The sequence below is a fragment of the Prunus mume genome, linkage group LG8 (genome assembly GCF_029339155.1).
Source record: "Prunus mume cultivar Tortuosa linkage group LG8, ASM2933915v1, whole genome shotgun sequence".
NCBI lineage: Eukaryota > Viridiplantae > Streptophyta > Magnoliopsida > Rosales > Rosaceae > Prunus > Prunus mume.
Window position 1 is genome coordinate 13,442,609 of NC_142705.1, and position 14,666 is coordinate 13,457,274.

The 14,666-nt window shown below is 36.4% G+C and overlaps 3 protein-coding genes and 1 long non-coding RNA gene across 5 annotated transcripts; 1 reads left to right on the forward strand and 3 right to left on the reverse strand.

The window, feature by feature from the left end:
* Positions 1-249: 249 nt before the first annotated feature.
* On the forward strand, positions 250-1,966 carry LOC103339377 (remorin 4.1). Its single transcript, XM_008242660.3, has 2 exons — positions 250-1,067; positions 1,380-1,966. The coding sequence occupies exons 1-2, from the start codon at positions 387-389 to the stop codon at positions 1,569-1,571; spliced, it is 873 nt and encodes a 290-aa protein (XP_008240882.1). The 5' UTR covers positions 250-386; the 3' UTR covers positions 1,572-1,966.
* Positions 1,967-3,159: 1,193 nt separating this feature from the next.
* Positions 3,160-7,346, reverse strand: LOC103339469 (pentatricopeptide repeat-containing protein At1g56690, mitochondrial-like). 2 transcript variants are annotated; one of them, XM_089043415.1, is made up of 4 exons: positions 6,879-7,346; positions 4,154-6,693; positions 3,913-4,017; positions 3,160-3,440 (listed from the first exon to the last, which is right to left on the reverse strand). In XM_089043415.1, exon 2 carries the CDS (start codon positions 6,672-6,674, stop codon positions 4,563-4,565), a length of 2,112 nt encoding a protein of 703 aa, XP_088899541.1. In that variant the 5' UTR covers positions 6,675-6,693; positions 6,879-7,346; the 3' UTR covers positions 3,160-3,440; positions 3,913-4,017; positions 4,154-4,562. The 2 variants fall into 2 exon arrangements, with proteins under 2 accessions (XP_088899541.1, XP_008240989.2); XM_008242767.3 differs by having other exon boundaries at positions 4,103-6,693.
* Positions 7,347-8,051: 705 nt separating this feature from the next.
* Positions 8,052-10,232, reverse strand: LOC103339378 (putative B3 domain-containing protein At5g66980). The gene is made up of 4 exons (XM_008242661.2): positions 9,938-10,232; positions 8,935-9,307; positions 8,700-8,830; positions 8,052-8,544 (listed from the first exon to the last, which is right to left on the reverse strand). Exons 1-4 carry the CDS (start codon positions 10,016-10,018, stop codon positions 8,251-8,253), a joined length of 879 nt encoding a protein of 292 aa, XP_008240883.2. The 5' UTR covers positions 10,019-10,232; the 3' UTR covers positions 8,052-8,250.
* A 2,994-nt stretch (positions 10,233-13,226) lies between these two features.
* LOC148914761 (uncharacterized) lies at positions 13,227-14,301 on the reverse strand. The gene is made up of 2 exons (XR_016122502.1): positions 14,005-14,301; positions 13,227-13,717 (listed from the first exon to the last, which is right to left on the reverse strand). It is a non-coding gene; the product is annotated as an uncharacterized LOC148914761 (long non-coding RNA).
* Between the last annotated feature and the right edge of the window lie 365 nt (positions 14,302-14,666).

Below are 14,666 nucleotides of genomic sequence, written 5' to 3' on the forward strand. Positions count from 1 at the left end.
CATTTGATGGGAATCAATGAAGGTAGGGAAGTAAGGGTGTGAATTAAAAGAATCTATACAAGGTGTGGCAATAAAAGAATAAGACAAACTAAAGGGTCTTTAGATAAATAAAATTTTAACATATCCTAAAAAGATACTCTAAACTCAAAGCCCCTTTTTTTTTTTACCCCATTTGGATAATTAGCATCCCTTGGCCTATTTACATTATGGGCTTTCACTTGAAGCCTCATTTTCAATCCTACTTCTATTTCCATGTGTGTGGCTTAAATTTCTCTTTGAACAATTGTCAACAGTCAAGACCCTTGTACAAGTCTTAACTTAAAGCCCTTCACTCTCTTGGTCACAACCCCATTTCATTTTCTAAAACACTTGACAAACACTCTGCTATGAATGATCAAAGGGCTAGCACAAGCCAAGGAATACAAGATCATGATGATCATGGTGAAGATGAGCAAATCATCAGGGACATCCACGCCTTGACACCACCTCACGCACCGCCACAGCTGGCTAATCGCGGCCGAAGAAGGGAAGCTTGGGAGACTAGTAGCCATAGATCATCATCTTTGTCCATGGCTAGCTCAGAAGGTGCTCCAAGTGAAAATTTCAGTAGCATAAGTAGAGAGTTCAGTGCTCTAGTGGTTGCAGGATCAGCTATTGGGACTAATAATAGTACCAATGATAATGATAGTGCTACAAATCATGGGAACAATAACTTGGGCAGGATTGGAGAGGAGGACAATATGCCTGAGGAGGAACTTAACCCTTTGGCTATAGTACCAGATAATTACAACCCATCAGAGCCAATTGCTTCTCCAAGAGAAGCTGGGGCTAGGAATTATGCAGTTGGGTCTTCATCAGGCATTGCTGGGACTCAAGGTCATCAAGGAGGTGATCAGGTGGTTTCTGTGCATAGGGTGAAGAAAGAAGAGGTGGAGACGAAGATATCAGCTTGGCAAAACAACAAGATTGCCAAGCTTAATAACAGGTTTAAGAGGGAGGATGCTATCATTAATGGTTGGGAAAGTGAGCAGGTTCAGAAAGCTTCTTCTTGGATGAAGAAAGTTGAGGTATGTGGGCATAATTAATCTTGATGAAAGTGCTATTATTATTCTGCATGTGGGTTAATTATTTCCTAATTATCCATGTTGGAAATTTTGCTCATGATGGTTTCTCTGACTAGTTGAGATTAGGATGGTTTGCAACTTTCTTTTTCATTGATTGCATACTATTTGCCATCCAATATTTTTTGAGCATGTTTTTGGTCAAACAAATAATCAGAATTTTGATGAAATTGTTATCTCTCATCATAATGTTATGACATACTTTCTTTGGGTGAAACTATTATCTTATAAATTTTTGTGCTCGTCTAATTTGTGCAGAGGAAGTTGGAGGAGAAAAGAGCAAGGGCCCTGGAAAAGATGCAGAATGATATTGCCAAAGCTCATAGAAAAGCAGAGGAGAGGAAGGCGTCAGCTGAGGCTAAAAGGGGAACAAAAGTGGCAAGAGTTCTTGAAATAGCCAATTTAATGAGAGCTGTTGGAAGAGCACCTGCAAAAAAGTCCTTCTTCTAAGCCTTAAATTACCATTTTCCATATGCCATACCCCCAAAAAAAAAAAAAAAAATTTATTAGGCAAAATAAATGTCCCACAATCGTATAAGGGCCTTTTCCTTTTGAATGAAGGCACCTCAATATGATGGAATTGGGCAATGAAGAGTGGCATTAAGAGAAAATTATAAATTAGGGATTTTGAGTGCTTGTGATTGATGGTTATTTTTGAGTGCTTTAAGTGTGCTGGAATTTTGGGATGGATCTGTTATAGTGGTGAAAGAAGCTTCTGGATCTTGTACAGTTTTCTTATTCTTGGTCAGGAGTTAGTGTTTATTGTTGTAATACATATAATTTTCTAAGCATAATTTCGTGTATCTTCCACCTATGAAATGCAATGGTAATTTGTTTACTGTTTATTATTATTTGAAAGAAAAAATTGTATTTAAGAACCAACCAAAAGATGGTTGCATAACACATAATTAGATTAGTTTGAGTTGGCCTGATTGGCCTCTTACTTATCTAACCACAACAAATGAAAGAACTTATGTTAATAAAATGCCACACTAGATCTAAAAGCAGAAGATAAAGCAGACGTGGGTTAGGTAAGTTGTTTAGAGCAGTAAGCTCACTCTGTTGTACTTAAATTCGAGTCTTTCTCGTAAATTAGATTAATTTAAAGTAATTTAGACTATTTGAAAAAAGAAATACACAAAAGATCAGTATAAAGCATTTTGTGTTCAGTATGTGACAACAAACTTGGACCATTGAGTGTTGCCCAATGATTTAGCAATTATCAAAATGATATATCACCGACGTGTCACGACATTGGACATATTGTCACCTAAATGGTTGCTACATGCACTTAAGTTATTAGTTGTTTAGTAAAAAGAAGGCCAAAAAGAACGATCTCTCTTCGAGTTCGAACAAAGAAGATCTTCAATAAAATCTCCCTTTCAAAGTTGCTATGCATTGCAAATAATTTCTTGGATGGCCTATCACTTTGCGACAAAATAATGAAACTTATTATCTACTTTCAAGCATTTAAAAATTTCTAAGAATATGAAGTTCTACATTGGAAACTTGATAAAATAAAGTACAACGTATAATAAGTGATTTCGCTACTAATAGTATTGAAACTTTTTGTATAAAACCTTACACCTACCGAATATGCATGTGGTTAAGTTGAGGACAATATCAATATTTGTAGTATTGAGTCGGGAGTTGGTCCCCCTAAAATCTTAAAACTAGCATTGAAACATTCCTCCTCTAGCAAAACTTTGTTGTGAGCTTCCCTTTCTTTCTTTCCACGAGTAACGGTTGTAACTTTTTTAACTTTTTACGTCTTACATTGTGTCTGTTTAAAGATGCAATTCTAGTGGTTCTCACTCTTTCTTTGAATTGATATAAAAGTTGTCAGTCAAGCATATCTATTGGCAAATTATGCGTGCAGGCAACACTTGGCCATCATGATTCTTGACTAAATTGTTTCTTGCTAATTATTTTTGCTTTTTGCTTTTGGACTGAACAAATTTTTGGTCTGTCAATCATATGAAAAGACAAATAGATATGTCAACAGTTGAAAGGAGAACGATCCAAAGTGCAAATTGCGTTTAAAAAACTGCAATTTTTTTCGTGTCCTCTGAATCTAAACAGTTGTAGTATGATAAATGGAGGAGGTAAGTTCTTACATCATTCTATGTCTCAAATGTAGAAAATTAAATTTACACTACTTCTGCAAGTTCCTACATCCCAATTGTATTGTAAAGATTAGGTAGAAGACAAACAGCAAGAACTAAACATGATCTACAACAATTTATGCACCTGTTCGGGGATAGTCATGAGAAGTCATTTCGGTATCCTTTCTGAAGGTCCGTCTCTGTGAGGCAATTCCTGAAGATAAGTGACGAAAATCTAGTCATGAAAGTAGGACTTGAAAGTTCGAATAAAGAAGAGTACCTACCCAATTTTCAGTGAAGCTCTCCCGAATTTGATCGTTATATTCAGTACGAAGAATAGAAATTCTTATAAAGCAAGAAACAACAAAGCACAAAAAGAACAAAGTCTGCAACATTATGTAGTGCCAGATGCTCTAGAAGACAAAATCATGTTGGCAACAACCGATGTAGCAAGCAATCATTAACAGATTTTCCACTAAGAAGAGAGAAAAATCCAAAAGAATCTCACAACAATTGTGAATAACCCTATTCAAATCTTTTACTAGTTCATGCATGCACACACCTCACAAACTTGATGGTGGATAGCAGGGCCTAAAGGAAACTAGAGGTTTTGATAACAACAAATTAATAAGCAAATCATAGTACGTTAGGAACTGGGGGAAATTTAAAATTAGTTAAAAGATGACCTCTTCTTGAATGAACTTCATTGCAACAAAAGCTTTATATTCCACCCTCCTCAGCTCAACTCCTTGTGTATCATGTCATGTTCCAGCCATGAATTATACAGTCAACTGCAAATGTGCCACAATATGTTAGCAGCTTATACAAGAAAAAGTAACAAAATATAATATTATAAACTCGGGTTGGAAAACATACCTAACCATAAGATAATTTGCTAGTAATGCAGCAGATGAATATGAGTCTCACCTATATAAGCAATCATCCCATGCCTTTCTCACATGACCATACACTGAAAAGCACTTCATAACTGTTTCAAATCCAGACCCCTCATGGTAGGCCTCAGACTAAGTTATCAATTGTATAATTTGGAGGACCATGCAATAAAATTGGGCCATAAGGAGCATCTAAATAGTGTTTCCTTGAGGATAGACCATATTTGAACCTCAAATTCCTCGATTGATTTGAAAACCATATACCAACACAATTTTTAGCAAGTTCTCCTCATGGCATAATATAGTATCATCAATTTTGAAGTATAATTGTCTGCCTGCCATGGTCAAGTTTTTCAGTCTAAAAACAAATTTAACCAATTAACTCTGCTAGGCATGATTCCTGTCTCAAAACAAGTCTGTCCTAGGATCTATCCCCATTGCTATCACCAATAGTCTCTGCAAGAACACAAGCCATCCTTAAAATGATGAAATCTGTTAGCATCCCTCAATATGACCTCTCTTCCCATAACTTTGGATATTAATTTAATTGCAGAATGGCAATCACCACAAACGCGAAGATTCTTCATCACCCGAATGGGCATCCCTTGGGGTACCTTCAAGAGTCCATATGCTATGGCCAGTTTCTCACTGTGATAACCCAAGCTGTGTGCCTTTTCTTCTTCCTCCACATCATGCAATACAAAGCTGGCATCAGGGCAGTAACCAGCTTCTCTTAACAATACACCTAGTTTCTCTAACATTCTCATGATCATCACATGGTCCGGGTGTCCCGTGCTCTCTCCCCCAGTAAACATATGAACATTTTTCTCCACCTCAATCCAGCTACAGCCAGGTGACTTGCTAACGCTTCTTGTTCTCATGTTTTTCCTCAGCTCTGCAACATCATGCCATCTACCCTGTGATGCATAAATATTTGATAGCAAGACATAAGGCCCTGCTTTGTTGGGCTCAAGTTCTGTAAGTTTCTTTGCTGCAACTTCTGCCAAATCCAATTTCATGTGTTGTCTGCATGCACCTAATAAGGCACCCCAAACAATGGCATCTGCTTCAACTGGCATTTTCTTAATTACATCCATTGCATCCTTTACCTTTCCTGCTCGACCAAGCAGATCAACCATACAAGCATAATGTTCAGTTCTTGGCTCCACCTGGTACTTTGATTTCATTGTCTCAAAAATTTCAAGACCTTTTTCTACCTTCCCACTATAGCTACATGCTGAAAGAACTCCAATAAAGGTGATCTCATCTGGTGATATACCCAAGGAGCACATCTCTTGGAAAACTTGTAAAGCTTTCTCTCCTAAACCATGTTGGGCATAACCGGTGATCATTGAATTCCACATAACTATATCCTTCGCAGCAAACCTGTTAAACACCTGGTTTGCCTTCACAAGGTTACCACATTTAACATACATTGTCATCAAAACTGAGGCAACATATACATCATGATCAAATTGGTTTCTCACCAACTGGGCATGAATTTGTCTACCATAATCAAGGCTGGCCAAGCTGCCACAAACAGATAGAACGCTTATCAAAGAAGGGAAATTCGGCCTAACACTTTCTCTTTGCATCAAAGTAAACAAGTCAAGTGCTTCCAATTCAAAACCTTTCCGTTCATAAACTTTAATCATCGCACTCCATGTCCGATCATCCCTCTCTCTCATATTATCAAAAACTTCCCTTGCTTTAGCTACCTCTCCATTTTGGCCATACCCAAGTATTATTGCATTACAAGCAACAACTGACTTATCTGGCATGGCATGAAAAAGCTCTGAAGCCTCTTCAATCCGTCCACACTGAGTGTAACCTATTAGCATTGCCGTCCATGAAACCTCATTTTTCTCCGGCATCACTTCAAAAAGCTTTCTAGCAATATCCACCTGGTTGTTATGCACATACCCAGATACCATCGTAGTCCAGGAAACAACATTCCTTCGCGGCATCTCATCAAAAATCTCACGTGCTTCTGCCAAACGGCCAACTTGAAAATACCCACCAATCATATTAGTCCTTGTCACCACATCCTTCTCAGGCATCTTATCATAAAGCCTACGAGCCTCATCAATCCGACCCTCTTGAATCAGGCCACCTAACATCACTGTCCATGAAACAACATTCCTTTCAGGCATCTGCCAAAAGAGTGATTCAGCCTCTGAAATCCTACCCTCTTGAACGTACCCTCTAACCATCGAAGTCCACGATACAACATTCCTTTCGGGCATCGAATCAAACACTTTCCTAGCCTCAATAATCATGCCATTCTTGACATAACCGGATATCAAACCGTTCCAAGAAACCGTATTCTTCTCCAGCATTCTATCAAACAGTTTTCGGGCTTCTCCTGGCTGATTACTTTGGAAGTAACCTGCAACTATTGAGTTCCAAGACACAATAGTTTTGTCAGGCATTTGATCAAACACCCTTCGGGCTTTCTCAATTTGGCCAAGCCGAGCATACCGAGCAATTTGAGAATTGGAGGAAATTGCAATACTAGTGCAGTATTTCCGAGATAGAATAAACCGAACTAGCATTGTTCGGCACAAAATTGCACTGCCCACATCAATAAAATACCAATTATTCAAAGATTATTAAATAATACCGTAAGTGAAATTCAAATATGACTGAAAATATGCCCAAACGATCAAATAATAAAAATATAAAATTTTATATTCGAGCTTAAGAGTGAAGGAGCAACAAGGTAACGTAAGTTATGATTTTAAAATAAAATAAAAAACCTGGTGGAATGGAGCAGATGCAGCAGCACAGCTTTCAGTGGAGAAGAAGAAGTCCGTTCGACATTATTTTTTCTTTCTTCTTCTGGTTCTCTGAGTTGGTTCGTGCCGCCGTTTATTTTCAAATGGGAAAACCTGGCCTTTCATCTCTCCTCGAGAGAGAGAAGAGGCTGGGTGTGATTTGGCCAAGTTTTGAACATTAGATTTTGACTCTATATTTATTATAATTTTAAAAAAGGCTGCATAATCTTTCAAATAATTTCAAAATAACCCCTATTCAGGTCATATAATCTGGTTCAAATTTGGAAATGTGCAGCTCTCTTTTTGAAATCTCTTTTTCAAAACATCTTGAGTTTCTTCAGACACAATCTGTATATGTCATGCCAATGGTCTTCATATTGGCATCACATATGGTTTGGTACATTGGACAGCTCTTGGTTTCTTCTTGGGAGATCCACTTGCAGCCTCAATTTCTCTATGGCTATCTGTTCTTATGTTGGCCTTCAATGTTAATTGTACAAAGACTTTTGAGCATACATGGGAAAGATTTTTATTCGAATCTCTCGATTATATAGTCGCAAGCTTAAAACTGGCACTTCCCTCTGCAACAATGGAATGGTAAATGGACATCCTTCAAAATTTTATACTTTTATCCCGAATCTCGAATAATGTTCTCTTGTCATACATACATTAGATGAATAGTCTCACAGCATAACAACGACTCTGTGACACAATACCATTTTGTTCTACTCCTTCAAGTTCTCTATTAATTGTGTTGGAAGTTTGAATGAAATTCAAGAACTTTTGTCCCACATTGATAGAAAGTAGAAAGAGTGAGATCTTTATAAGTGTGAAAGTCCCACACTTAGTAAATGGAAGTGGGCCAAGTGGAAGCAAATTGGGCTTCAAAAAACGATTTGAGCTTTGAATATTATATAAAATTATATATTATTTAATAGTCAAAAAGATGGACCTTGGGGCATTTTCAGATTTAAAATTATTTATATAATTATTTTAAATAGTCACTGATTATTGTTTTTCCAACAAATTGTTGATTCAGTTGAAGGTGTCTTTTCAGGTTGAGATCACTCACATTTCAACTTTGTTCTTCTTTTTCAGGTGTGGCTAGAGGATGTAAACTTGGCAACAATCTAGATAAATGTTAGGCAAAAGAAATAGTTAAACTGTAGCAACATACAGTCAATATCATAATTAAACATGGATTAGTATTAACCTTGCAAAAACAAGGACTGCAACAACTGAAATCTGCTGATCACTCACACATATCTTACCATAAAACATTTCTTACAACTGAGATCTGCAACAACTAATAGTTTACTCATCACTGCAATGCCAGGTTCTCAACTATGTAGCCCTAATATTTGACACAAGAGGCATCCAATACAACATAACTATTTCCTCGGAAAATATGCATTTTCATTCCACCGCGCATGACGTTGACAAGCTCAAAAACCATTGTGTCCCCAAGTGAAATGTTGTTTGCTTGACAACATTCTGACCACCCTTTTGTCATGAGCAAACGACCACCGTTATGTTCTTTTTCATCAAGCCTTAGCTTAACATCCCATGATATCCCATTTGGGTCTTCAACCCTTACACTCGTCTTTCTAATGAGACCTTTAGCCACAGCCAGCTCCTTTGGGATATTCTGCAAATATGAACAACATTGAAGGGAAAGAAAATGCTCAGCCACTTGAGTTGGACATTTTTCAGTCCATCAAAAGGTTTTCTGAAGAGTTCTTTTACCATTTTTCCTTTCAGTAACAGAATTGGATTATGGATTGGGGTGATGAAAGTACTCACCAAGCGATAGCGGTTCTTCTTCATAGCTCGAATGAAGCATAGATGCTTCGATCTGAACAGAATAGGTGCATTTGATGTTTCTTTCCCACCATCAGTTCTTGCAATCCTCTTTCCAGACTTGAGAGACTTGCCTATACATTTCCAAACAAAGCATGATCTAAAAAGAGCCTATAAAGAAAACTAGCACATACAAAAATCCCCAAGCTTTAAAGAAATAAAATAATATACAACTTACGCTTCCTTATGTTCGACATACGAGCATCTTCTTCACTGTCTTCGTCAGGTTCTTCAGTGTCAAGCTCAATGATCACCTCCTTTACTCGAGCTTGATTTCCCTTTCTCTTCTTGGCTGGTTCTAACTCCTTCTCAGAGCCAATTGGATCATACAGTTCGACATCAAACTTGGACTTGCCATCATAATCAAAAACCAAAACATTTGCAATTTCCAAAGAATGGTCCTTCACAAAACGCTGCCAACCCTCATGGAAGAAAAATCTATCCCCTCTCACTTCCAAACCCACTGTCCAACAGTCTCCACGAGGATCTCTAAGAGTACATTTGGGAGGCAATCGTCCATTGACGTGGTCCATAAATGCAGGTGGTATACACTACAAAATTCAATAAAACTCTAGCATAAACATAGCATAAATAATTAAAACCATGCTACTGTGGACATCGGTACATCTTGAACAGAAATTTTAGGCTATGAGATCAACAAAAGGGCCAAACCACAATCAGTTAAACAATCGATGAAATTGCATTCATTCTAAAGCAAAAAGAACAGAGAAAAAAGAAACAGAAATGGAAGAAACAAAAAAGGCAATCCATGATATGCAGCAGTCGTTTTAAAAACCAAAAAGATCAGAGAAAAAAGAAACAGATCTGGAAGAAAGAAAGAAAAAACTAAGGCAAGCCATGATATTGCAGAGACAAAAAAACAGAAATGGAAGAAAGCAAAAAAAGAAAAAAGGAAAAAGGCAAGCCATAATATTGCAGTCCTTTTAAAACCAACAAGATCAGAGAAAAAGAAACAGAAATGGAAGAAAGAAATTTAAAAAATAACACAAATCCTGTTAGAAACCTAGAAGATCAGCAACTTTCAGTTGAATTAGTCAGTAAGTTTCATTTAATTACAGGGTTTCATATATAAATCCAAAAACAACTCTGCTTTTACAGAACAAAACTCTTTTTGGCAAACGGAGAAGTGAAAGCAATAGAGAGGTAGGACTGGATGTTACCAAACGCTGAGAGAAGTCACCAACCAGGACCTTGAAAAACGATGGTATCTTCAGTGAAGGCTTAGTTGGTTTTCTACCCATTATTTGGATGATAAGCTGGAATGTTATGAAGATGAAGATTAGAGATTGAACAAGCAGTGTGTTTAGTTTCAGTTTCCAACTGAGGAGCTCTCAGGAACAGCTTTTTTCTGGTTCTTCAATTGTGGATACGACAACTGTTTGGTTATGGAGATTTTAAGGAGAAGAAGCTCTTCTGTAACTTCTGTATTAGATCTTGTGTGCGTAAGCTCAGTTTGGATTTTTGCTTTGTCTTGAATTCGTTTGTTTTATTCCTGCTGGATTTGGAAAGTACGTCTAATGGGCACATGCATGGGAAAGTGACTACTTCAGACCCAGAAAAAGAAAAAGATACCAAAAAAAAAAAAGAGAGAGCAAATTTCTGGTGTTCATGGCTTAGTAAAGTAAAAGTAGGGGACTGTATACGAAAAATATCCGTGTGTATTTACTAATGTATGGAAAATATACTTGTACTATTCAACCTTTTGTAAGTACATGTATAATATATTTTGATTATAAAGAACATGTATTTTACCACGCGTATGGTTCTTTCTTTTCTTTTTTCACGCATTAGACCGTTTTCTTTTCTCTTTTAATATGAAACACGATTAAGATTAAAGATTAACTACATGTGACATGCAACCTGTGACTAAAGAAAAAAATAAAAGAGAGGAGGAAGAACTCATCAACTAAAGATGATGGTTTCTTATTGACTACTTCACTTATGATTTTAGGTGAATTGAATATATTTGGTACCAACTAATTTCATCCATTCATAACTCTTCACTTTTTTCCAAGTCCATACATTTGAAATCGAAGATTCACAGTTGCATGTGCACTCCTTGAATGAAAGCACATCATATACTCAATACAGGGTTGACAGTCTTGCCTTAAATGTATATATATTTGATGGAAACCAACTCATTGATAAGGCCATCTTGCTAGTTGTGAACTTGTGGTGTTGGTGTCAGCAAGTTAATTTCCTTTTCTTTTTTCGTATATTGCTTGGTAAAAGTGATTTGTCCAAAAATGGAGAATGAAATTGAGATCAAGATCAACCAGCAATGCATGGGATTCTTTTACCTTCTCATCTCTCACCTTCCTCAATCAATTGCTCCAGTCATCAACTCAATGCTTTCATGTGTTACGATATCTCTCATCCATGTTGTTACTTTTTGTGGCTGTAATTAATTGTGAAGCAACATAAGATGCACCCACTTTTGGAGAAAGAAATTTTAAAATACATATGCTTTCACAATGTATATGCACTTTGATCATATGGCTTGTGCACACTGAATTATTTGATCCAACAGAGACAGAGAGATTATAAAAACACTACGTTGCCACATAGTTGATGGCCTCTTTTTTTTTTTATATTTTATTTTATTTTAAAACCACTATGTAAAGTGTTTCTAAGTACTTTAGAAGGATATTAGAGGATAGGGAGCAACTCATTATTTCATAGATAATTACTATGAAATTATCAATTTATGCAATGATACAATATTCTGAGTCTACTCTCTCTCTCTCTCTCTCTCTCTCTCACAGATTGTGTCAGTCGTCTCTCTAGATTCTTCCGAGACACTGACTAGTATTCTATGTCAGTTACATTTTCAATGTTGATAGATTCATAAATGACTTGAATTAGGCTATAAAATGAGTGTAGAATGAATCTGGAATTTTATGGAACAAACACTTCTCCAGAGTGACATACCTAAGTTTTAAACCCTTATGCACTTGAATTAATGATGGTGAATTTGTAAGCAAGTATAGGTGATGTTGCAATACAACCTTACAGATTGTGTTATCTTGTTTTAGAGCCTCATTTTGAGTTTGGTTTGATAGGTTTAGCACATATCTAGGGCTCTTTACTCAAATTAATTTTGTGGTTTGCTAACTAAAGTGTCATAGACTTGCTTTGGAATCATGATAAATATATATGTGTTGCTCTTACGGGTGGACATTTGAACCGGTGCATTGGGTCGAACTGAGTCAAAAAAAGGGAAAAAACCGTATTGACAAAAAAAGTCAACCTATGCTCAAAACCCGAACTGGACCGTTTTGGATTGGTTCTCGTCCCAATTCTTGTCTTGAAAAAACTGATATAAACCTAATTGGACTGGTTATGTTAAGTTTACTTATTTATTTATATCCAAAATTATTAGTTAGCCTAATTAATATTCAAATTACATTAGTAACTCCAAGTAATATTTTAGGCCAATTAATACCCAAATGTCTTAATTCCAATTTATACCCAGCTAATAACAACTCTGGCCCAACTTCTTTTTCTTTTTTGGTGAACCATACCCATTTTTCTCTCTTTTCCACCTATTTATTTCTCTCTTCACCTCTCTCTCTCTCTCTCTCTCTCTCTCTCTCTCTTCTACCTCTTTCTCTATTATTGTATCTCTTCTACTGATTTTTCTCTTTCTTCTTATTCTTCTCTTCTTCACATCTTCATGTTTTGCAGGTTGTCTAAAGCACCTCACATTTCTTGACTCCAAACATATGACAACATAGAATTCCATCGGATTCAAATAATTGCATGAACATTGAAGATGTTGGTCTTTCTGGTAATAAATCACAATCTATTTCTCATCCAGCCTTCCAAATTTGGAAATTTTGTAAACACGGGGCTCATCATTATTGCTTACGGGTAGCACCAGAATTAATTTTGGTTTCTTATTTATCTCATTTCTTATCAACTTGTAAATGTCATGGGTAAAAATATAAGTTGCATGTTCCTATAGAAATTGGAGGTGTATAAAAGGAGTGGGTGTGAATTCTTTGAATCAAAATCATCCTTCACATTCTCATTTCTCAACTTCAATAGGGATCTTCAATTTGCAGAATACACTTCACTAACTTCATACCTCTACCAATTCCATCCTTCGAGTTCTTATGCATACCCTCAACACTTTGTGTAGTGGTATTCGCACCAAAAAAATGACTCGAGCAATTAGCTTCAGCCCATCTTTTCCGTTTGTGGTATATCATTTTGATCCAATTGCCTTTTAAATCATGTGTATCTATCATATATTGCTAATGTTGTTGGAACGCCACTACTGTCTAACCACCGTGCACATAATAGTTGAACTCCCTTACAATTTCTGGGTTATCCACATTGGAGTTCACATTTCTCATGATGTGCCATGAACATAAACAATGATGTGCACCGGGAAAAACTTCATCAATCAAAAACCACATTGAGTCATCCCTGTCTGTGACAATAGATACAAGCTTCTTGTCCTTTATAGAAGTAAAATACGAATGGAGTAGCTGCAGTCTCATCAACAAGAAATGAACAACCAAAAACTGTAGTCATGTTTTGGTTGATTACATAAACAAACACCACTAAAGGCTTGTCATATCAGTTGGTCTTGTACGTACTATACAATCCCATATTTTCATACAAATATAGACAAATTTCAATACCCAATTGATTAATACAATTGGAAATTACATACCAACTAATCAACTACAACATTGATTCTGATTTTATCAAATTAATGCAAAGAACAAAAAGCCAAACAAACACATTACTTCTTATTCTTCTGCAAGGCATTTTTGAGAGAGCCATTAACCATATACTATGTCACTGTTGACACAGAACCTCCTGGCACATCAAGCACAACACCATAGAAGCTACCACATTGAGGTGGTGCCAATTAGCATGTTTAATGGCCTCATTCCAGAAATCATCTCTCTGATTGAATACAAAATCTACAACATAGGGACCATGCAAGTGAGGTATTAATAATAAAAAATTAATAGTTTTTGGAAACTAGTGCAATGAAAAACAAATAATTTATTCTTCCATAACTCAATTCTCTCAGCTCTTCCTATATCTTGACATACCCAATCCCATATTTTCATAAATACAAATAATTGATTAATACAAATCAAATTAGAAATTTCAAAACCCAATTGATTAATTGACATCTTACAAAGCAGAGTAAGACAACAAAACAAAAACAAAAACTGGGTATGATTCAAGAATTGAAACAAACCTTAGTTTTAAGAGCGTGGGATTGAAGTGGTATGAGCTATTTTCTCCAAGCCCCACTGAGTATCTCAGACATCGATTTGTAGCTGCGAATTAAGAGGAAGATACAATAGGCACAATTGGGTTTTCGAAGAAGGAAGAGAGAGGCTTCGCTTGGGGGTTTTTTTTTTCAGATGAGGTTTGAGTTTTAGTTGCAGAGAAGAGAGAGGCTTCGAATGTGAGTGTAGTGGAGGGTTTTCTTGGTTTTGTTTTGTTTTGGAGTCCAATTAGGTGTGAAATGGTACATAATATGCCATTCTACTAACCAATTGTTGTTTGACACATGTACATTAAATAAAATTAATATTAAATAGAGTTATATCGGTTCGGTTTGGTTTAGGACAATTTAAAAATCGCTCAAACCGCAACTGAACCAAACCAACCCGGTTCGGATCGATTTTTCAAACTGTTGACTTTTCCTTTGGTCAAAATCAAACCTAACCAAACCAATATAATCGGTTCGGCCGGTGTAATCGGATCGGCAGGATTGATGCCCACCCCTAGTTGGCACTCATTATTAAATCCATTTTTTTTCTTAATAACCAAGTTTTCGGTTAAATTTTATAGTTTTTTTAGTTAAATACCCAATTCTCCACTAGTTCTATTGCAAAACCCTATACCATTTAA

What these genes read in the sequence shown, in the direction of transcription:
- LOC103339378 (XM_008242661.2), bottom strand. Translation starts at nt 10,018, where the DNA reads ATGGGTAGAAAACCAACTAAGCCTTCACTGAAGATACCATCGTTTTTC. An exon ending in GTGACTTCTCTCAGCGTTTG is followed by an intron (nt 9,308 to 9,937) that starts GTAACATCCAGT and finishes TGAATTTTGTAG; the next exon opens with TGTATACCACCTGCATTTAT. An exon ending in AGAAGAACCGCTATCGCTTG is followed by an intron (nt 8,545 to 8,699) that starts GTGAGTACTTTC and finishes TCATATTTGCAG; the next exon opens with AATATCCCAAAGGAGCTGGC.
- LOC103339377 (XM_008242660.3), top strand. Translation starts at nt 387, where the DNA reads ATGAATGATCAAAGGGCTAGCACAAGCCAAGGAATACAAGATCATGAT. An exon ending in CTTGGATGAAGAAAGTTGAG is followed by an intron (nt 1,068 to 1,379) that starts GTATGTGGGCAT and finishes TAATTTGTGCAG; the next exon opens with AGGAAGTTGGAGGAGAAAAG.
- LOC103339469 (XM_089043415.1), bottom strand. Translation starts at nt 6,674, where the DNA reads ATGCTAGTTCGGTTTATTCTATCTCGGAAATACTGCACTAGTATTGCA.